This window comes from Prionailurus bengalensis, chromosome D2, assembly GCF_016509475.1.
Source record: "Prionailurus bengalensis isolate Pbe53 chromosome D2, Fcat_Pben_1.1_paternal_pri, whole genome shotgun sequence".
In the NCBI taxonomy this organism is placed as follows: Eukaryota; Metazoa; Chordata; class Mammalia; order Carnivora; family Felidae; genus Prionailurus; species Prionailurus bengalensis.
Genome location: NC_057351.1, coordinates 80,035,311 through 80,058,568, shown reverse-complemented (window position 1 = coordinate 80,058,568; position 23,258 = coordinate 80,035,311). Strand labels below are relative to the sequence as shown.

General features: G+C 42.1%; 1 protein-coding gene and 1 pseudogene across 5 annotated transcripts in view; one reads left to right on the top strand and one right to left on the bottom strand.

The window, feature by feature from the left end:
* The first annotated feature begins 3,501 nt into the window (after positions 1-3,501).
* Positions 3,502-23,258, top strand: part of EEF1AKMT2 (EEF1A lysine methyltransferase 2) — a 90,986-nt gene continuing 71,229 nt past the window's right edge. For 2 of the 5 annotated variants that reach the window (XR_006299871.1, XM_043597808.1), the window contains exons 1-5: positions 3,509-3,651; positions 4,726-4,791; positions 6,047-6,161; positions 15,834-15,941; positions 18,386-18,602. Coding sequence is in view for 4 of the 5 variants with exons in the window: in XM_043597808.1 (XP_043453743.1) it covers positions 3,533-3,651; positions 4,726-4,791; positions 6,047-6,161; positions 15,834-15,941; positions 18,386-18,602 (625 nt within the window). In the remaining variant the exon portion in view is untranslated. Of the gene's footprint in view, positions 3,652-4,725; positions 4,792-6,046; positions 6,162-15,833; positions 15,942-18,385; positions 18,603-21,283; positions 21,448-22,535; positions 22,938-23,258 lie in introns of those variants that run through there. The other 3 variants (XM_043597807.1, XM_043597809.1, XM_043597810.1) reach the window with 3 other exon arrangements.
* LOC122493358 lies at positions 8,565-8,895 on the bottom strand (annotated as a pseudogene).

Genomic DNA, 23,258 nt, shown 5'->3' with positions numbered 1-23,258 from the left:
CTTTGGCTCTGGTCATGGTCTCGCGGTTTGTGAGTTCGAGCCCCGTGTCGGGCTCTGGGCTGACAGCTCGGAGTCTGGAGCCTGCTTCGGATTCTGTGTCTCCCTCTCTCCCTGCCCCTCCTCTGCTCATGGTCCGTCTCTCTCTCTCTGTCAAAAATAAATAAACATTAAAAAAAATTAAAGTTTATTTCTTTTGAGAGAGAGAGAGAGAGAGAGAGATAGAGAGAACTAGTGGGGAAGGGGAAGAGTGAGGGGAGACAGAGGATCTTTGCTGACAGCAGAGAGCCCGATGTGGGGCTCAAACTTATAAACGGCAGATCATGACCTAAGCTGAAGTTGGACACTTGACCAACTGAGGCCACCCAGGCGCCTCTATTTTTTTTAAGCTTTATTTATTTTGAGAGAGAGAGAGAGAGAGAGAGAGAGAGAGAGAGAGAGAATCCCAAGCAGGCTCCACACTGTCAGCGCAGAGCCAAATGTGGGGCTCGAACTCACAAGCCGTGAAATCATGACCTGAGCTGAAATCAAGAGTCAGACGCTTAACTGACTGAGCCACCCAGGCACCCCAGGAATTACCTCATGTAATGCCACGGGCACTATTATTATTATTATATGAGGATGGGCAAACTGAGGCCCCGAGAAGTCAAAGAACTTGCCTACAGTCACACATGATAGGGTCAGGGCTCAAAACCTGAGTCCAACTCCAGAGCTGCTTGCCTAGCTCCCTTTTTAAAAGTCTCACTCAAGGGGTCCCCGGGTGACTCAGTCAGTTAATGTCTGACTTTGGCTCAGGTCATGATCTCGCGGTTCGTGAGTTCCAGCCCGGCGTCGGGCTCTGTGCTGACACCTCAGAGCCTGGAGCCCGCTTCGAATTCTGGGTCTCCCTCTCTCTCTGCCCCTCCCCTGCCCACGCTGTGCCTCTCTCTCCTTCAAAATCAAATGAACATTAAGTAAAAATGTTTAAAAGGCTCACTTAAGAGCAGGTGGTGCTGGGAAAACGAGGAGGGGTTTTCAAGAAGGGTGTCCTAAGCGGTGTTGACCACTACAGAGGAGCAAAGAAGGTAAAGCTTGGAACTTGACCCTTGGTTTGCCAATTAGGAAGTGTTTGAGCACTCTTAAAAGCACAGTTTCAGAGAAGTTGGAGGTAAGCAGGGTTCCAGGCTGCAGTGATCGGCAGCATTAGAGGGAGACGAGGCAACCCAGAGTACTCAAAGAGCCTCCCCCTGCCTATGTAACGGGCACCTGGTGAGAGAGACTGTGTTCCTTGGCACATTCCACCTTCTCCCTGGTGATGGGCAGCTCCACTCGGATTGGGCTTCTCTACCCTCCACTGAGAATCCCGTTGCCCTGGGTGATCAGAGGTGGTGCCCCACACAGCCGTCAGGACTAAACAGCCAGAATAATCCTGGAGCCACAGAAGGAACTCTGTGTAAACAGAGGGTTTTTCCAGGGCTCCATACCAACAACTGTTTATAGCATTCATCACACACAGCAAAAACATCTTAAGTGTTGGCAAGGCACCAGATTGAAGACGGCCTTATCTTTCATGGATCCTTCGTAATTAGAACCTAAAACTTTTTGAGACTTAGTCATATTCAAGCTTGCTTTCTCTAGCATCTAGAGTCTACAAAAGATCAAAACAACCATTTGCCCAGGGCAGCACTAAATGGCCGTGGCATTTGGTGGTTTTATTGCACTGTAATAAGGTTACTTATGTTCTTCCTAGAGTTCTTTAATCACTACACACATGGATCCCCATCTGTCTTTTACTGTAGTCTATCGCCAGTGGTTGCTTGAAGATTTTGGAACATCTTGTATCGGAGGAGATGCACTTTGGTCCTAATTGGGGTTTCTGTGAACTGGAGAGGCAACGGTTGATGCTGTTTACCTCTAGGGACTTATTGGACTTCTGTCTGCTGAGTCAACAGAAACGTAGCCTAGGAAACATTCCATCTGGTTGGAAGGCAGCCTTATTAGAAGCCTTCGAGAGCCTGGCCTACCTAGGACATTTCGACTGTCAGTAGTTCATGGCTGCTACAGAAAACACCCCCAGACCTTTGGCCCACAAGATTTCTCACATTATACTGCAGAAATCCCAATGGTAGTCAGACCAAGAGGCGGATGGATCTCAGGTTCATTGGTTGGGAGCAACCTGGTGTAACGAGTCACTATTTCCGGCATGGTGCAGGTGAGGAGGTTGAGACACACAAAGGTTAGGAGTCTCAGACAAGATCAGGTGCCTGGCTCGGGGCACAGCGAAGACAGGCATCCATGCATCTTGACTCCCTTGCACCTTCTTCCACAACACTCCAATCCGACCCTCGTTTTTGGAATATTTTTGTTCGGGGGTGGGGGGGTGTCATAAGGCATTCATTTCTCTGGGCATAAATTCCCGTGTCCACCAGTGATATCAAGTCCCAAGAGGGCAGAATGCTATTTTTAAGGCAGAATCCCAGCTACAAATTAAATTAGCTTTCTGACCAGGAAGCCAAATCATGCAGTGGACTGTCCCACCCACTTTCCACGTCTGACCACGACGTGGATGCATGAGGTGGTTTGTGCCTTTGCAGTGAGCAATATTGGCCTCAACCTATTTAGTGGGGTTTTCCCACTGGCAGCCTTTTTCCAAAATGCAATACCTTGAATAGTCCTGTTTAAAAACAAACAAACAAACAAACAAACCAAAAACAGCTGAGTAACTTTAAATATCTAATTGCCTTTATTCAATGATTCATGAATCAGGCAACATCCCATGTAGCAAGTAGAAGGGAGCTCGGAGTTGTACAAAATGGAACGTTTTTACAGGCCGAAGGTGGGACTAGTAAATTACGAATGGATCATTTCAACCTCTCAAACTAATGTAACATTGACTGTCAACTATACTTCAATAAAATAATAATAATTTAAAAAGTGCATTATTTCAGGCAAGGTCACCTTCCCTCAAGGGAAGGCAGGGGGTCTTATCAGGTGGATTACCTCACTAGTGCCCACCAGAAAATTCCAGACTGATTGGTTTAAAATTCCCCTCCTGAGAGGGGTGCCTGGCCGGCTCAGTCGGAAGAGCAGGCCACTCTTGATCTCTGGGTTGTTTGAGCCCCACTCTGGGTCTAGAGGTTACTCAAAAATAAAATCTTAAAAAAAAAAAAATCCACTCTAGGAGAGGCTGAAGCTGCAGTTAAGTTGGGTTAGTTAAGCGTCGGTGAAGGTTAGCAAAACCGACTCCACTTTGTATGTTTCTTTTTCACAGTCCCTTACAAACAGCAGTCCCCAAATGTGGTGGCGCTTAGGCGGGCACTTCAGAAAGGGGGTGCATCTGACTCTGGCTGGAGGGGGCAGAGAGGGAGGCGAGGCCCAGTCTCTCCACGCCTGGTCGTGGGAACCCGCACCCAAGACCAGAACAGAGCTGAAGGAGCCGAGCCGGGAGCAGTAGAGTGGGCGGCCTCCCGCCGCCTAGAGGCGCCGTCCACAAGTCCGCTCTGTCCGTGCTTCGTCTCTATGGCGGCCCCCACGGCCCTCTGGGTCGCGGAGCGGGATGAACTCTGGCGCGGGCGGCGGCGGTGGCGGCGGCTGCGCTGGGGCCGCGGCGCGGTCCCGAGGGGGCAGTCCCGGAGGGGATGGCTTTGCCCCGTCGGCGCTGGGGACTCGAGAGCAGTGAGTGTGGCGTACCGCGGGGGAGCGTGAGCGGCACCGCCAGGGCTGGGCCCCGGGAAAGGGACCGGGAGGGATATGGGGCCCCGGAAGATGGGGAGGACCTTGGGGGCGTGGCGCGTGGAAGGTAAGGCGGGGGGATTGATGGGCTGGAATCCCGAGGGGCCACCCTGTAGGTGGTTAAGGGGCATTTCAAGGGGTCATTGTGTAAAGGGATCGTGGGGTGCGGAATGCTCTCCGAAGCTTTTGGGGAGGCCTCGTAAGGGTCTCGAACCCGAGGGGCAGGCTTGGGGAAAGAGCGAGGAGGCGGGGTCGACGGTAGTGGGGATAGGGAAGGGTAAGGGGAGCACGGTTAAGGCTTAGGGGATGGGGTAGGGATGTCGGAGCTGGAAAGGGTGGGAGTGAAGGGTGATCGGAGGAGAGAGCGAGGAGATGGTGGGGCATCTTGGGGTAGAAGAAAGTGGTCTGACCAAATCGATGTTCAGTAATTCTGAACGAATTAATAGATGGATGAACGAATGACAGAGGAAGGTAAGGATGGGCTGAGTTGAAGGGGTAAGAGGGAGCGGCGATTCTAGGGAGATGAAGTAGCAAGAGAAGGCAAGTGATGAGGACGGGGAACTGTACTTAAAAGGAGTAAATCTTAAACTTACAAGTAACTTTTAGGCAGAGCTTATGTTTGGTGATTTCCTTCTTGAGTAACCAGCGTATTGATGGAAGACCTTTGTGTCTGCATGTTTTAGACTGCAATGTGCCGTAATGACACTTTGTACAGTCAAGTTTTGGACTTGTGTTTGGGACTTAGGGATCCTGGAACAAATACTTGCTTATACTTTTTAAAGGTAAAACCTGTGAGTAGTTTTTAATACGTCAGGTATTGTAGTGTAAACTTACACTGCTTGTCTGTTTTCTTTCGTTCTTTTAACACGAGGATGTTAAGGGGTTGATCTATGTGCACTTCCTGATAACACAATAATGTTTTAACCTTCTGTCATAAATACTTAGGATGTATTAGAAACATATTTAATTCGTAATGCAGTTTAATTCAAGAATCTTGCTTTGCATTTGATTATATAGTTGGGATGCTGTCTATGAGAGAGAACTGCAAACTTTCCAAGAATATGGAGATACAGGAGAAATCTGGTGAGTTAGAAAAAATAGTGGAATTATGATTCAGAAGAGTGAGTGAGTGAGTGTGTGTGTGTGTGTGTGTGTGTGTGTGTGTCTTTTAAGTGTTTACCCCAAAGGAAAACAGCCTAAAATTCTTGGGAACTTTGGACTGATTCTAGCTTTAGTGGGTAGATTTAAAGAGTCTCTTCTCCGACTTTTAATGGTCCAGACTTAAATTGGATGACTATGCAGGTATCCCCCAGCTTTTTGAAAGTGCACATTATGCCCCTCGGCTTTTATGAGAGACTTACATTAGTACCTGTAAGTATGTGAAAGAAATCTGAAGATTTTTACTTTAAAAAAAAAATTTTTTTTTTTAATGTTTATTTATTTTTGAGAAAGAGACAACATGAGTGGGAGAGGGGCAGAGAGAGAGGGAGACACAGAAGCTGAAGCAGGCTCCGGGCTCTGAGCTGTCAGCACGGAGCCCGACGTCGGGTTGAACTCACGAACCATGTGATCATGACCTGAACCGAAGTTGGCCACTTAACCGACTGAGCCACCCAGGTGCCTGAAGCTTTTTACTTTTGCACAAAGAGGTGAAGAACAAAACTAGCATTCACCATTTGTCTTGCAGTGAGCCCTTAGAGAGGCAGTGCACACCCCTAGCAGCAAGAGTTGTGCTGCCAAGCTCCTTCCCCGGGAACTATACTCAGCATCCCAGCATCAAGCCGCTGTAGCTTTGAACAGTGTCTGTGAGCGTCTGTGCTTTTTCTTGATTTATTTTGTGCATCTGTTAGCAAGATGTGTCTTAAGGTATTAGGCCTAAGAGGTTATTTTTGGGGTCTGGGAATGCTCACAAAATTTTACCGTATAAATTACTGGTAATTGCTTCTTTGCTTTGTGCCATTTTGCCACAGGAAAGATTTCATAGCAATGTTCTACTTGCGGTTAGAGGGGGGAAACCTGCATTAGGAAGTTACTGTCATCCTGTGATTGTCCTTGTTCAATAAGCGATGAAATTTTCAGCCATACACGAGTGTTAGTGCTGATGTAGAGAAACATTAATAAGTAGCATATTGACTTTATCTATTCTGTTCTATTCCATTGGGGGTGTTTTCTCCTAAGTACTAGTAGAGGTGAAGTTTAAGTAGTCACAGATGCTACTTCTTACTTTCAACAAAGACTTACTTGAGCGTATTGAATAAGCTGCTTAAATGGAATCTAGTTGTAAACTTTGCTCTGTATTCCTCTGGTATCTGAGTAACGGATTCTCTGTTTCTAATAGGTTTGGAGAAGAGAGTATGAATCGGCTAATAAGGTGGATGCAAAAACGCGAGATTCCATTGGACGCTTCAGTGCTTGATATTGGAACTGGAAATGGTGTTTTCTTGGTTGAACTTGTTGGTACTTTTAGTATTCATGTGTTAAAGCCAAATTTTAAAATGAAATTAAAAACAAATCTTGCGAATGAGGATATTAACCATGCGAGTCTAAAGTAGCAGAGCAGCCGTAGCACCTTCTTTGAGGAGTCACATGGTACGGAAGGAGGCTGCGTGGATTGTGAGAAAGCAGGGCATCTGAGCGCTCGTCTTGGCCCTTCTGGCCTTAAGCTTGAGCTTCAGCAAGCCACTTAATTTCTCTGGGTGTAGGTTCTTTCCGAAAACTTTTGACTAGGTGATCTTAATTGGTTTCTTCTAGCTCAAAACTCTGGAGATCTGTGTGTATGAAAGAAAGAAGCCTTTTTACATTTCTGGTAGGACACAAATACTTTACCTTAGGTGAGCGTATGGTTTGAAAAGAGTATTCTGTCCGTGGAACTGAGTTTGGGCACAGGTTCTACTACTAACTAAACGATCGTTGTGTGCCTGTAGTGGGCTCATTGCTGTGGCATGTACTATGGTGGAAATGATAATACACTCCCTCTTAGATGGCTCTACTGTCTTAATTTGTATGGGTGTACACACAATGGTGAAATTTGTTGAATGACTTCCATGGGCCAAGGCTTGTGCTGGGCACTGGCAGCCTGAAAATGTAGACCTTGTGCTTGAGTTGTTCTAGTTTAGTAGAGGATGGGTGGACACAGAAACCCTTAACACTGTAGCTTGACGTGTGCGATATTAGATAACTGTGTGTAGAAAAGAGTGATTAGCTTTGGGGAGAAGGGGTAGGAAGGGTCTTGGAGGAGCTAATACCCAAGCTGGATGGAAATTGCACAGGCAGAGTGTAGTGAGTGTGGGTGGGGTGTAAGAGAGAAAATTTCAAGCAATGGAAACAATGTTTAAAGGCATGAAGGTTTGAGGGTGCGTGGGTGGCTCAGTTGGTGGAGCATGAGAACTCTTGATCTTGGGGTTGGGAGTTCGAGCCCCGTGTTGGGTGTGGAGATTGCTTAAAAAAAAAAAAAATCTCAAAAAAAGAAGACGTGAATGTTTGAAGCAGCATAGCATGTACTGGGACTGTAAATAAATTGGTACATTAGAATACAAAGTGTATATTCGAGATGGACAGAGTTGAGGATTAAGTTAAAGGTAGGAGCCATACATGTCATGCCTAATAGGTTAGATTTTACTTTTAGGCTATGGGGAGCCATTAACATTTTACTTTTTTTTTATTAGCAATTTTTTTAATGTTTATTGTTGAATTTTTTTTTTTTTAACGTTTATTTTTCAGACAGAGACAGAGCATGAACGGGGGAGGGGCAGAGAGAGAGGGAGGCACAGAATCGGAAGCAGGCTCCAGGCTCTGAGCCATCAGCCCAGAGCCCGACGCGGGGCTCAAACTCACGGACCGTGAGATCCTGACCTGAGCTGAAGTTGGACGCTTAACCGACTGAGCCACCAGGCGCCCCTAATGTTTATTTTTGAGTGAGTGAAAGAGAGAGAGACACAGAGAGAGAGAGAGAGAGAGCGGGGGAAGGGCAGAGAGAAAGGGAGACAGAATCTGGAGCAGGCTCCTGGCTCTGAGCAAGCTGTCAGCACAGAGCCTGACACGGGGCTTGAACTCACAAACCGTGAGATCATGACCTGAGCTGAAGCCGGATGCTTAACCAACTGAGCCTCCCAGGCACCCCAACATTTTAATTTTTATATATTTATGTACTTTGGGAGAAGGAGTGCTAGTGGGGAAGGGGCAGAGAGGGAGGGAGAGAGAGAGTCCCAAGCAGGCTCTACACTGTCAGTGTAGAGTCTGACATGGGGCTGGATCCCACAAACTGTGAGATTGTGACCTGTGCCGAAATCAGGAATTGAACGCTTAACTGAGCTACTCAGGCGCCCCACCATTAAAATGGTTTTTTGTTTGTTTTTTGTTTTCCCCCACCATTAAAATGTTCTAAGCAGTGGACTATGATTAGAAAAATTTATAGTAAATGTTTTTGAAACATCAGGGTGTAGCATATATGTGTTAAAGTGCACAAATCAAAAGTGTGTGGCTCAGCGAATTATCACAAAGTGAACGCACCTATGGTCACCTATGAACTATCACCCTGGTCAAGAGGTAATGTGTTATAGACTCTAGAAACTCCCCTGAACTCCCTGGCAGTCCTTTCTAAATTACTCCCTCCTTCCTTTCTAGAAGTAACCATTGATCACAAAGCATTTTAACATCAGAAGATCAGTTTGCCTGTTTCTGAATGTATGAATGGAAGACTCGGGTATATATTCTTTCTAGTGTCTTCCACACGTTCTGTGAGAGTCACTCAAGTTGCGTGTAGGAGTAGCACATTCATTTTCACTGCTGTGTGAAGTTTTTTTGTTTGTTTTTACAAGATGTTACAAGCCTACACCTTTATTTACATTTCAGTTAGTTTAGATCCTGGAGGGGTACGGCATCGCACGGAGTCTGTGGCCGATGGCTTTAGTAGGAAGGTTCCTTCGGAATTTGGCACGAATCGTGCCACTGTTTCCACGAGCACGTTACTTTCCCCCAGGTTGCTCTGCTTTTGTTTGGTTTGCCACCAGGAGTCACTGTGTTGTTCTTGGCTTTGTACACGTAAGCACATCTCTTGCCTAGATAGAATTCAGTTTCATTTCGAGCATAAACACCTTCGATTTTAAGAAGAGCTGTGTTCTCCCTGTGGTTCTGGACATCCTGCCTATAGCCAGCAAAAATACCCTTGGACCACAGCCTTCCAGACATATTTGTCATTTTAGGAGTCCTGCTCCCAGCGGGCCTCCACAGGTTCCAAGATGGCGGAAAGAAAGGGCTGTATGGTATTTAATTATGTTGCAGTTTTATTTATTCATTCCCTTGTTTACCTGTAGATTCTTTTGGATTTTAATGGTTTATTTGTAAAGGCTAATGATTTATCCTTTGAAACTAGTAGTTTAAGTAGATTCTTTTAGATTTTTTCACATATACAGTTGACTCTTGAACGACATGGGTTTGAACTATGTAGGCCCACTCATTTGTGTGTTTTTTTTTTAATAAATACATATACGGTACTGTAAATGTATTTTCCTTATGATTTTCTTTTTTTTTAATGTTTACTTATTTATTTTGAGAGAGCGAGTGAGTGCAAACATGGGAGGGGCAGAGAGAGAGGGGGAGAGAGCAGGCTCCGTGCTGTCATCGTGGAGCCCGATGAGGGGCTCGAACTCATGAACCATGAGATCATGACCTGAGCTGAAATCAAGAGCTGGATGCTTAACTGACTGAGCCACCCAGATGCCCCTCCTTATGATTTTCTTAATAACGTTTTCTTTTCTTTAGCCTACTTTATTGTAAGAATACAGTGTGTGATAACACGCACAAAATATGTGTTGACTGTTATCTGTAAGGTTTCCAGTCAACAGTAGGCTGTTAGTAAAGTTTTGTGGGAGTCAAAAGTTAAATGCGAGTTTTTGACTGTGAGGGGTGTCAGCACTCCTAACCCCTGTGTTGTTCAGTGGTTAACTATATAATTATGCAGACTGTGAATAATGGCAGTTTTATTTCTTCCTTTCCAAGCCTTTATAACTTTTTTCCTCTTATCACACTGTCTATGACCTCTAGTAGAATGTTGAAAAGATGTGGTAATAGAAGACTTCCTTGTCTTTTTTTCCCCCTTTCAGAGATTACTTTGAATATTTCACTGTTAGGTATGATGTTAGCTTGTAAATTTGTTATTTGTTTTGTAGATCAGTTAGTACCAGATTAAAGAAGTTTCCTCCTATTCCTCCTTTGCTAAAAGAGAGTGAGTGTGAGAGAGAGAGAGTGTGTGTGTGTGTGTGTGTGTTTCTCATGAATCTTGTAATTTGTCAAATGTTTTCCCTTTATCTCTTTGAGATAATCATATGAGTTTTCTTCTTTAGGCTATTCGTGTTGGTGAATTACACTGATCATTTTCAAATGTTAAGTGCATCTCTGGAAGAAACCCAACTTGTATATATTATTGGATTCAGTTTGTTAATATTTTGTTTAGGATTTTTGCAGCTCTGTCCATGAGAAAGATTGTCTTGGTAATTTTCCTTTTTTGTAGTGTTCTTGTTAAGTTTTAGTATCAGGTTATGCCAGCGTCACTGAATAAAAATGTATTTATTGAAGGAGTTTATTAGTGATTAGTGCTCTTTTTCCCCTTAAATGTTTGGTAGAGTGGTGCCTGGGTGGCTCAGTTGGTTAGTGTCTGACTTTGGCTTGAGTCATGATCTCACGATTCATTGGTTCGAGCCCTGTGTCTGGCTCTGCAGTGACAGCACAGAGCCTGCTTGGGATTTTCTCTCTTACCATCTCTCTCAGCCCCTTCCTGATTCATTCTCTCTCTCTTCCTCTCTCTCTCTGTCTCTCTCAAAATAAATAAGTTAAAACTTTAAAAAAATAATTAAAAAACCGGTAGAATTCACTGGTGAAGCCACCTAGATAGGTAGTCTTTTAAGGGAAGTTACTTTCTTTTTTAATGTGAACTTATTAAATGTATTTATGTAGAAAAGTGCTCATTAAGTATATAGGTTTTACAAGATGAACCCTTTGTGTAACTCACCAACCTGATCAAGAAATAAAACATTGTTAGCTCCATAGAAGTAGCCCCTTTGTGCACCGCCCCCCCACCCCCACCCCCTTTCCCTTCTAAAGTTAACCACTATTTTGATGTCTATCATCGTATGTTAGGCTGCTTTTGAGATTAGCTGTACTGGTTACTCATTGTGGTTTGAATTAGCATTTCCCTAATAACTAAGGATATTGAGCACCTTTTCACATACTTACTTGCCATTCGCGTATCTTTGGTGAAATGGGTGCCACGTTTTTGGCCTATTTTTAAATTGGGTTGTTTGTTTACTTACTGTTAAGATTTGAGGATTCTTTATGTAATCTGGATATACGTTCTTTGCCAGGTAGGTGGTTTCTAAGTGTTTTCTCCCATTCTTTGACTTCTTTCTTTATTCTTTTTTTAACGTTTTAATTTTTTTGAGAGAGAGAGAGAGAGAGAGAGAGAGACGGATAGAGGCAGAGAGAGAGAGGGAGACACAGAATCTGAAGCAGGCTCCAGGTTCTGGGCTGTCAGCTCAGAGCCCGATGTAGGACTCGAACCCATGAATGCGAGATCATGACCTGAGCCGAAGACGGATGCTCAACTGACTGAGTCACCCAGGCGCCCCTTTTTTTTATTCTCTTAATAGTATCTTCGGAAGGGTAGGAGTTCTTGATTTTGATGAAGCTTAAAAAAAAGTTTATTAACTTTTTTCTCATGGATTGCTTTTGTTGTCATAATAAAGAACTTTTGGCCTAACCCAGGGTCACACAGATATTCTCCTATGTTGTCTTCTGAAAGTTTAAAGTTTTACCTCTTATGTTTAGATCTGTGATTCTTTTGGAGTTAATTTTTCTGTAAGGCTTGAGATACTGGTTGAGGTTCTTTTTCTCTGGCATATGATTGTTGAATTGTTTCATCCATCAGTTTTTGAAAAAAATTGTCCTTTGTCCATTACATTGAGTTTTACGTGTTTTTGGCATGATGTAAATGGTAATACGGTTATGCGCTTTATTTTTTTTGATCTGGCTTCTGCTGAACTTGGATTTGTGAGGTTCCTCTTTTCAGACATGGCTTTCAGTATTTCACTGTTCATTTCATTGTACTCTATGAAAATACCACAATTTAATTATTTAGTCATTCATTCATTTATACATTCGTTCTCCCGTAGACGGAGAAACATTTGGGCTGTTTCTAGTACTGGATTGTTACCAATACTGCTAAACAGTTTTCCAAAATGGTTGTACTAGTTTATGCTCCTACTGGAGTGTGTGAGAAGTCCATTCTTGCTAGCACCTGGTCTTGTCAGTGATTATCCAATTATGATTATGACATAACAGTGATTATGAAATTATACGATTTCAGTGATTCTCGGGGGTGTGTAGTGGTATCTCATTGTTTTATTATTTCCTGGTGACTAGAGATGTTGAGCATCTTTTCATACGCGTTTTGGCCATTTGGCTATTCTTCTGGTGAAATGCCTGTTGAAGTTTTTTGCTTATGTTAAAATTGAGGTGCCTGTGATTTTCTTATTGATTTGTAGGAGTTCTTTATATATTTTGGGCATGTGATCGTTGTATTGCCAATATCTTCATCTAGTGCATCTAGTTTAATATATAATTTAATAAATTGTTAGTGTTTTTGAATGTTGTGTATTAAACCTTGCCTACCCAGCGTCATAAAGATATTTTCCTGTGTGTTCTTCTAAAAGCTTTATTGTTTTCTTCACATTTAGGTTCTGATCAATTGTTGTATATGTTGTGAGGTAAAGGTTGAGGTTTATTTTTTTCCTCGTGATTATCCAGGTAACCCAGCACCCTGTATTGAAATGTCCATCCTTTCCCCCCCGGCAGTTCTGTTATAAGCCATATAGTGGTGTGTGCTTGGGTCTGTTGCTGGATCCTCTGTTTTATTCCTTTGAGACTGTTTGCTTATATGCCAGTGCCTTGCTGTCCTGATTTCATGTTTGGTTGATGTCAATTCTCCAACACTGATCTCTTTTCCATTGTTGTCTTGGCTGTTGTTAGTTAGCTTTTTCCATATTCATTTAAATTTTAGAATAATCTTGTCACTTTTCAGGAAAAAAAGAACACCTGGCATTTTGATTAGGGTTGCACTGAATTTACAGATTAATTCAGGGAGGATGCATATTTATTTAAAGTTTAAACTCATTACCTTTTGGGGGAAAAAAAAATCATAGGATTTTGATTAGGATTGCATTGAATTTGGGGAGGATTTAGACCTTAACAGTATTGAATCTCTGAGTCCACAAGCATGATATGTTCCTCCATTTATTTAGCTGTTTATATTCTACCAGTAATATTTTGTAGTTTTCTCTGTAGGGGTCTTCCATATCTTTTCTTGGGTTGATCCTTAGATGTTTGTTGTTGCAGTTGTTATTGTTATGCTTGTAAAATGTATTTTCTAACAGTTCATTGCTAGGAAATAGAAACAAAATGACAGGTTTTTCTATTAATTTTGTATCCAGTAATTCAGAAATTAATTCTAATAGTTTATTTATAGATTCTTTTTGATTTTCTCAAATATAGTAATGTAATATAGTTTTATTTCTTTAATTCCAACTTTGATGTCTTGTTTATTGAAATGCTATGTAGTCTGTTTATTTCTTTATTTGAGAGGGCGCGCACTCAAGTGGGGGAGTGGCAGAGAGAGAGAGGGAGAGAGAATCCCAAGCAGGCTCTGCACTGCCAGCGGAGAGCCTGATGGGGGGGCTCGATCACATGAACCATGAGATCATGACCTGAGCTGAAATCAAGGGTCGGACACTTAACCGACTGAGCCACTGAGGCGCCCTGAAATGCTGTGTGCTCTTGAATACATTGTTGAATAGAAATGAATAGAATGAAGGCAGGTAGCCTTGTTAACACTGCCTAGTATAAGAGAAAAGCTTCTATTTTTCACTATTAAATATGATGTCAGCTATAGGTTTTTATAGATGGTCTTTATCAGATTGAGGGTGTTCCTTTATATTCCTAGTTTTTAATCATGAATGGGGGTTGAATTTGATCAGCTGCTTTCTTTGATATCCACTGTGATGGTTAGAGGATTTTTCTTCTTGATTCTGTTAATGTTGAATTGATTGATTTGGGGGAGACGGTGTCTTTATTTTTTTTGACATTTTTATTGAAATAATGTTGGGGATTGATTGTTCATTTTTTAAAAATGTTTATTTATTTTTGAGAGAGAGACCGAGAGAGAGAGAGTATGAGCTGAAGAGGGGCAGAGAGAGGGAGACACAGAATCTGAAGCAGGCTCCAGGCACTGAGCTGTCAGCACAGAGCCCGACGCGGGGCTCGAATTCACAAACCGCGAGATCATGACCTGAGCGGAAGTCGGACGTTTAACGTTTAACCGACTAAGCCACCCAGGCGCCCCTCCTGTGGGTCTTTTTCTAATATCAGTTTTTCCCCCTTGGTTTCTGGTCCTTTGTTATTTCCTTGAATGTCTGCCTATTTTCTTCTGAGTACCAGAAACCAAATGTGAAAAATGTTGGAGATAGTTTGAGGTTTTGGATGACTGTTCTAAAAACCTAAAACGTCTATATATGATATTTTTATAAGTGCTGTTATAAGAACAAACAGACATGGGAGAAGAGGCAACTGGTAGGAGTCAATTATTAATAGAATTATCCTGGGTTCCTGATGGGGAAGGAATTGAGGGAAACTGGGAGAAAATGAAGATCTCGAAGAGTATGGAGTGAGACAGCTTTAAGAGCAGAAGATTGGTGTCATTTGCCAGAACGTAGATGGAACTAGAGGGTATTATGCTATTAGTCAGAGAAAAACAAATGTCATATGACTTCACTCATATGAGGACTTTAAGATACAAAACAGGTGAACATGAGAGAAGGGGAGCAAAAATAATAGAAAAACAGGGAGGGGGCAAAACATAAGAGACTTAAATATGGAGAACAAACAGAGGGTTGCTGGAGAGGATTTGGGAGGGGGGATGGGCCAACTGGGTGGGTCAGGGGCATTAAGGAATCTACTCCGGAAATCATTGTTGCACTATATGCTAACTAACTTGGATGTAAATTAAAAAACTAAAGACTGAAAAAAAAAAAAAAAAAACCCAAACCAAAACAAACAAAAAGAGTAGGAGGTTGGCATCAAAGACCTTTAGATTAAAAAGAAAAATAGTCAAAGGTTGCAAAATTCTGTGCAAAACAATCAACATGTTACTAGAGTTTAGGAATCAGTCACTTAGTGTTGAAAAGTCTAGGGAATCTTAATGGATGGTGTTGGCATATGTTAAGTTTTGAAGGAAAGAAATTGTGTAAATATTGAAGAGCAGGAAGAGAATTTTAGACTACACTGTACTTTTCAGCTGCTTTTCTCCAAGTTTCCTTTGAAATGACCTTGAGTCTGATTGTTCTAAAAATGTTCAGCATAGTGTTAGGGGTGGGGGTGAGGAACCGACGCCATCATACTTTTCCCACAAGCTCACACACCCTAGGTGGATTCATAGGCTAGGAAGCAGTGGGACTACAGCTTTAGGCTCAAAACTCTCAGATCCAGTGAGCCTTCATTCTTTGAGAATATTAATACCTGCCCTCACGTGTGTTTTGTAAACATTTCAAAAACAAAAAAGTACGTGTGTAAGGTGTTGAATAATCACATGGCTGGATGTAGAATTGCATAATTTATAATCACACTCGAAGGAAAATTTTTCAAGAATTTACTACGTATGCATTTTATTTATTTGTATAACTTAATTGTGTTCAGTAAAATTAATGACAGATTTATGTGTGAATTAGAGCATATCCACATCAGAAGTTAATGTTACATTTTTCTGCTTGAGGGTAAAAATATCATATGTACATTCTCATGATCTTTGAGAGAATGAATCTTTGAGAGAATGAATTTTCTCTTGAAATTGAAATCAAATACTGTAAAAACAGATGAATTGTCATTTGATGTAAATTCAGACTCTTAGTTTCTATTTAGATCTACAATAAAATTTAAGCAGTGTAGATTATTGGATAGTATATGTCACTTGATCTATTAAATAAAACAGTCCCGGTCCTAAAGGAATATTATAATTCATAAGCAAAGCAGTATGTTAAAACTTCATTTTAAACTAAAGTATACAATTGTTTCTCTGTCTCTAGGCAAAATTTGGATTTTCTAATATTACTGGAATTGATTACTCTCCTTCTGCAATACAGCTTTCTGGAAGTATTATAGACAAAGAAGGTTTATCTAACATTAAGTTGAAGGTAACTATTATATTACTATAACTTATTTGTAATAAAAGTTACAGAGTTTAAACATTTCTAAAATATATTTATTTGTTGACAATATCTTTGGAACTCATAAATTGAGGGTTCATTATAAATAGTCCCAATGGAAACATTTTTAAGTAACTATTAAAATTTTGAGTCTAGTCAGCTTGGGGAAGTGACTTTCTCTTTTCTTGTGTGCAAGTGTGTTCTTTCATGTCTGCAAACGCAGATCGTAGCTAACTTTGGATTACCTAGATCAAAAAATTTGATCTTGCCTCTTTTATGCTTTTGCCTGGATAGCTAATAGTCCTTCATTTAGTCTGAAACGAAACTCTGAGTTTCCATTTCTATTACTGCTACTACCATTCACCTCTTGCACTAACCCCAGACCCGAGGAGTTATCCTTGATTCTTCTCTGTCCTTTAAGTGTGGCTTCTAATTCTCTTGGTTTTATCTTCAGAGTCTATCAGGCAGGTGACCGTTGCTTGCTATCTCCACCGTTCTCTCCCGAGTCCAGGCTCCATCGTTTCTTGCCTGTGTGGCTGCAGTGGCCTCTTACTCGGCCTCCCCGTTGCCGCTCTTGCCACGCCACCGTCCACGACCACAGGTCAAGCGGAGCGATCTTTTAAAATACCAGCTCGTGTCGCTGCTTTGCTCACAAGTCTCTAAGGGCTTCCCCATCGCCTTGAGAGTGGAATCTGAACCCCCCACCGCGCCTCGCGAAGCCCCTCGTTTCTTCCCTCTTTTCCTTTTCATCACCTGTGTTCCAGGCATGCTGGCTTGCTCTCTGCTCCTGAAACATGTCTAGTCTGTTCTTTTCCGGTCTTTACACCTTCTGCTCTCTGCCTAGAATATTCTTGTCTCAGATCTTAGCTTACGTGGCCCATTCTCATCAGTCAGATCTGTGCTCCAATATCACCTTCTTGGGTCTTTCTTTACTGCGTTTTCCAAACCATTTCTCTTCCTAGTCGCTCACTGTCTTCATCATTCTGTTTTTATTGTCTTCATGCCACTTTATCTAGAATTATTTGTTCAGTTCATTTACTTGTCTGTTTCTTTAGAGAACATAAGATAGCGCTTCTCGGCCTTTTGGCTAAGATCGGATGTAGAGAACGTAAGATGTGTTCTCATCCAGGGTCCCTTTTCTTTTTCGTTTACTGTTATGTTCCCAGTGACTGGAAAGTCCCCGAAGAGAACAGGTGTTCACGAAATACTTACTGAATAAATGAGTACTTTTATACAGACGTTTCGGATAGGAGCTTCTCTAAACTTAGCTCGTAGGAATGGTAGTCATTTTTTGCTTCAGGGATCCCGAATGCTTTGGTGTGAGGGAGGAGGGGAAAAAACCCATGTTCGGACGCAAGGAAACAAAATCCACATTTTTAAATCAGAGTGTTTGCGGTAACATGCTATTTATGGTTCCTGCATTAAGTTTGTGTGAATAATCATGAGGTGATTACTTTTTCAAAGCAGCTTTGCAGAATTAAGTCCGCTGGCCAATTATTGTGACTATTGAGTGAAGCCGAGGCAGGTCACCACGTCAGACGCTCCTCACGTGTTCAGAGGCGATGGCGAATGAGTGTGCTGTGCTCGTGTAGGACTTTCACAACCCAAAGCGCACGCTTATCAAGTGAAGTAACGGCAGTGTAAAGAGTCACTTCGTTCCTTAAGCTTCAAGCCGTTCCTTACGTCCATTTGTTCCTTTGTGAGCTGCTGAGTCAGGGCCAAAGAACTTCTGATTTACCAAGTTTACACCACACAGCTAGTGATATCAGCCAAAAGGCATCTTCCTTCTAATGACCCGTTTGAGTGCCACATACTTTTTGTCATCTTTAAGAATGTGTCAAATATTTTTTTTTTTTACGTTTATTTATTTTGAGAGAGAGAGCACGCGAGAGCGCACTCATGTGCCTGCACGTGAGGGGAAGGGGGAAGGGGCAGAGAGAGAGAGAGAGAGAGAGAGAGAGAGAGAATCCCAAGCAGGCTCTGCACTGACAGTGCAGGGCTCGAACTCACGAACTGTGAGCTCATGACCTGAGCCGAAATCAAGAGTCGGATGCTTCACCGACTGAGCCACCCAGGTGCCCCCCAATATTCTGCTTTTTGACAGAAATAACTTTTGCATCAGCCAGGCTTGCGAGCTTCGTTAATGTGCTGGTGTTATTAGGCAGTACACCTGGCTTTGATTTGTTTCCAAATTTGTAGAGATTTGGAATGTCCGGGAAACACTTGTCAGTCTCTCTTACCAATCTTAACTTTAATGGTCTTGGAATGACGCGCATAAAAGTTAGCTATAAAGTCGGAAGTATGCTTATTGTATGTAAAACGCCATCATAATTAATTGGTCCTTTTAGCTATGACCTTTTACAGATTGTCACTTAGATTCAGTAAAAACTGTATGTTAATCGTTCTCACAAAGACGTTGATTTTTAATATAGGTAGAAGACTTTTTGCATCTTTCCACAGAGCTGTCTGGATTTCATATTTGTGTTGACAAGGGGACTTTTGATGCCATAAGCCTTAATCCTGACAGTGCAATCGAGAAGAGGAAGCAATATGTGAAATCCCTCTCCAGGGTGTTGAACGTCAAAGGCTTTTTCCTAATAACCTCGTGTAATTGGACCAAGGAAGAGTTGCTAAACGAATTCAGTGAAGGTAAATGGTCACCTGTTGTTTAAACGTGTGCTTACCTCAGGTTTAACGTACTTAAATAGGTTTTCTTTCGCTTGGCGTTTGAGGGCTTTACTTTTCCATTTGTGGGAATTGCCTGCTTCTCTTCTCTTTTAACCGTGTACGCAAAGGACAAAGAAATAATACCCAGAGACCCAGAGTCCTTTCCAAAATTTTCCAAGAAGTCCTGGCAGTTGGGTGCTGTGCTAACATGAGCCTGTGAAACCTCAGTTCCTTGATTAAGCTGCGTACTCTCTCGCTTAGAGACTCGGACAGAGAGCACGCGTACCGTGCCGGCTCCATTGTGCTCGTGTGCTGGGAGCCCGTGATGCACAAATGCAAGTCGTATTTTGTAAACATCTTACGCGGTGAGAGCTTTCACTCTGTGGATACTTTCTTTGTCTTGCTAATGGTCATTCAGGTATTTAGGATTTATCTTCTTTTCAGCTTACGTAGAACAATTATTTTCAACGGGGCACAGAAACAAAAGGTAGGGACTTTGTAGTAGAAATATGACCTGTGAACTCTTGGGGAAATCTCTTCCTTTTTCATGGTTTTGGTTCCCAGACAGGAACCTTTTTCGCCCCATTAGGGAAGTATAATTAGTCCCGTGTCTACCAAGTGGGGATCTTGTGAGAATCGAGAATCTATAACCTATACACAAATATTTTGAGAGCTTTGGCAGACTGTTCCTTGCATATCTTAAGGAATATATTACCTGCCAATTTATTCATGCAGCGCACAGGTGCTTCTGGGAAAGTACCTTGAGAATCCAGAACTAGTGTTTGCTTGTTTTTTTTTTTTTCCACAGTCCCTTTTTCAGATTAGTATGGAGTTTTTTAAAGAAATGAGAGGAACTTTTAGGATGGAATATTAATAATAAATGCTACGCTACTAAATTTTTGTTAAATTTGAACCTCGGTTGTCCCAAGCTAATGGGAAATGAATTTATAACTGTTTTGCATGCACTTTATCTTAGAGTTTGTTTTCTTTTTTGGTAGTAAGGGAATAGGCGGTGGGAGGGAGCACGGTTAACACGTGTCTTTTTGTGCGCATTCAGTGACTTTGGCACGTTATATAATGTCAAACCTGAAGTGTTTGAGGCTTGAAATGTGAGCTTGTGGTTTCATGACTACTGCCTCTGGAAAACAAGAATTATAGGTGATTTATTGTCCTGTACTTCGTGCCATTAATTTTACTATCTTCCACGTTAAATTTGTTTCCTTTAGAACTGTTGAGGCCCCGTCTCCATAGTCTTTCCCAGTTCCAGAAGCTTGACAGTTTTAATAAATGCTCGAAGTTAACACTGTGTAGGGCAAGTTTCTTTCCCGGTTCTTAAATACAGGTGTTCTCTCTTACCCCTGGAACCACCAGACAAAAACATATTTGTCTGTCTTTGATAATGAGGAACAGACTTGAGCCTGGTAAAGGGTCCTTAAAATCGTGTCTGTGTCTGAGAACCACTTTAACTTATGTTCAGTTTTAGAGCTTAATACAGAATTTAAATAAGCAAAATGTTACAACAGGAAATGTTAAATATGTACAATTGAAGACATTTTTAGCCATGTGTCTCTGAGAATATGGTGTTTGGAGTTGGGCACCGAACACTCACAGAACACGTGTATCACTGCTGAGGGTCTTGGCAGTAGCTTCTCACATTGGCTCCCATGGTCCCTTTTGCGTAGAATGAAGCTTGCTTTACTGGTCTTTAAAGACTTTTTGCTTCTTTCCTTATCTGAAACATAAATGTTCATAAAACTGTTGAAATCTTGTACTTTTCCTTTACAGCCATATCTATATAAACATTTTATGTTGTCATTTGTTTTGGTGAGGATTACCGGAATCATTTGCCAGATGTTGGGGTGTTCTAATTTGATGTCCAAGGAACTGGACTTTCTTAAAACTACTGAATTAAGAACATTCCCGAAAACCTATTTTACCATAAAAGTAATCTAAATTCCTTATGAAAAAGATTGAAAAATGTCCATAACCCCAACACATAAGCATATAGATTAAAATAACTAAAAGTGGGGTGCCTGGGTGGCTCGGTCGGTTGAGCTTCTGACTCTTGATTTTGGCTCAGGTCACGATCCTGAGCCCCACGTCGGGCTCCACATTGAGAGCGAAGCCTGCTTAAGATTCTTTCCCTCTGCCTCCCCCCCTCCCCCCAACGTGCACTCACACGTGCTCTCTCTCCTAAATTAAAAACAAAAACAAAACAACAACAACAAAACTAAAAGCATGTGTTACCTATCACTGGAATACAACCACTTCTTAAGATTTTGGTGTAGTATCTATTAAAATGTGATCACTTCAATTCTGTATGGTTAGTTTAAGGAGTTAAAAGATTAGTCCTGGAAAATTCACACAGACCTCTCCATTTTCTCCAAGTTTTTATTATGAAGTATTTTAAGCCTGTGTAAAATTTCAGAAAACAGATAGATTTTGTGCCTGTATATCCAGCACAGTGGCTCCATTTAGAGGCCTGTCCTTCTTTGGAAAAGCTTTCTTATGATCAGTTTTAATGAGCATTTTAATATATGGTCATTTGTTAAAATTTGGTGCAGTTTGATTAAGAATGTGAGTTAGAATGCACAATGAAACCAAGTACAAGAGGCCAGTTGATGCAATAATATATATCCTGTTATATTTTTTCTGTTTATCAGAGCTATTTCAGCTGCAGTTCGAAAATGCGGACACCACCCTTTCCTAGGGAAAAAAAAATCGACCCTCCAAACCAATAGACCTATCACTGAAGGAAAACCCTGGTTTAACTTCCCAGCCTTGTTTGTCCTGGTTTAAAATAATAAAATGTTAAATTTCCATTTTTAAAAAATGTTTATTTTTGAGAGAGAGAGAGCATGAGCAGGGGAGGGGCAGAGAGCGAGGGAGACCCAGAATCCAAAGCAGGCTCCGGGCTCTGAGCCGTCAGCACAGAGCCTGAACGGGGCTCGAACTCACAAACCATGAGATCATGACCTGAGCCGAAGTCAGGCCTTAACGAACTGAGCCACCCAGGCGCCCCCCAAATGTTAAATTTCCATTTTATTTTGTAGTTCAGGAAAATGCCACGTTTTGATCTTTACAAAATCACTATGAGGTAGGTAGGGGCACTGGTATGTTGTAACCTCCTTGCTTTGAAAAGGAGGATCCTGGTAAGCCTATCTTTCACCTCGTAAAGTGGTCGAGCTGGGACTTGAACCCCTGACTTTTGAATCCATGTTAATTTAAAAACCACACGGTGCTTCCTTGAAAATTCCTACTTCCTTTTCTTCCCAGATTCTTAGTTCAGTTTGGGTCTTGATCTTTGGTTACACACTCTTTTTGTTGTGGTAAAGCGCGTAGAAGGTAAGATTCGCCATTTAACCCTTTTGAAGTGTACTGCTCTGTGACATTGAGTGAGTACGTTGCCATTGTTGTTCAGCCATCACCGCCTCCCCCTCCAGAACTTTTTCATCGTCTACAGACGCCTTTTCACTTCCATGTTGTTTGACCCTTCGGTGTTAAATACTTCGGGTGTGTGGTGTGGGTTAAGTCGCTACAGAGGAAGCTCCCAGAACCGTTCCCCGCTCCCTGGGATCGTCTCCGCACACGGTGGCTCCTTCGTGTGCGAGGTGCCGCGGTAGACGGAGGGAGATACAGAGTCTGAGAGAGAAGAGACCAGAAGTGGGGGAAGGGAGGGAGGAGGGAAAGCCTCTTTCCTGCCGGTTGACTTCGGTCTTGTCTGCTGCTTGCTCAGTTTAAAGCGTCAGTGGGGACGCACGCAGGGGGATTGAAAATTTACCACGTGAAATTCAGTCACGGCTTGGAGTCTGGAATCAGAGTTTCGCGAAAGGTTCGCGGGTACCTCGTTAATACAGACTTCCCTTCGCTGTGGGACTCAGCCCCTATTAAAAATATTTTAATCTTGTCTGACAGGGTTTGAACTTTTTGAAGAGCTGCCAACACCCACGTTCAGCTTTGGAGGCAGATCTGGAAACAGTGTAACAGCTTTGGTTTTCCAAAAAACGTGAGACTTTTCACTGGACAAATTCAGTTAGCTTTGTTACGAAGCTCCACATCAAAGTAGCCCTGACACAGAAAATGCACGTGCAAATACGTGCTTAGTAAGTACCGCAGGATGTGCACGTGTTGAATGGATACGAAGGGTCGGTAAAGACACGCGCTCACGGGGGTGGTTGAGTTTCAGAGACCAGCCGAGCATCATGTCAGGTTTTCTTTTGTACTTGGAATGTAAATCTTTTTCTCTTCGATTAAAACTTTTCTGTAACTGCTGAACAGTTAAAAACTTTAACGCAGTAAATGAATTTACAGAAAGCACGTGCTCTTGGTTTTTGTGCCTTGGCGAAGTCGAATCGAATGGAACTGCTTGTTCAGATTGGGTGAAACGACTCCAGGGCCAGGGTCATAAACACCAGCCTTCTTCGTGTTTTATTAGACTGTTTGTGAAACATCATAGGTATGCTTACTGTTTGGGGTTGAACGGTGGTTATTTAAAAAAAAAAATTATTTAATACCCGGGAAAGTCCCCTAGTTTTCGTGTATGCAATTAAAGTCAGATACATGTGTGAGTTGATCAGGAAATATTTATTGAGCTTGTTTGTTGCCGCCGATGGGCTTTTTTTTTTTTTTTTTTTTTTT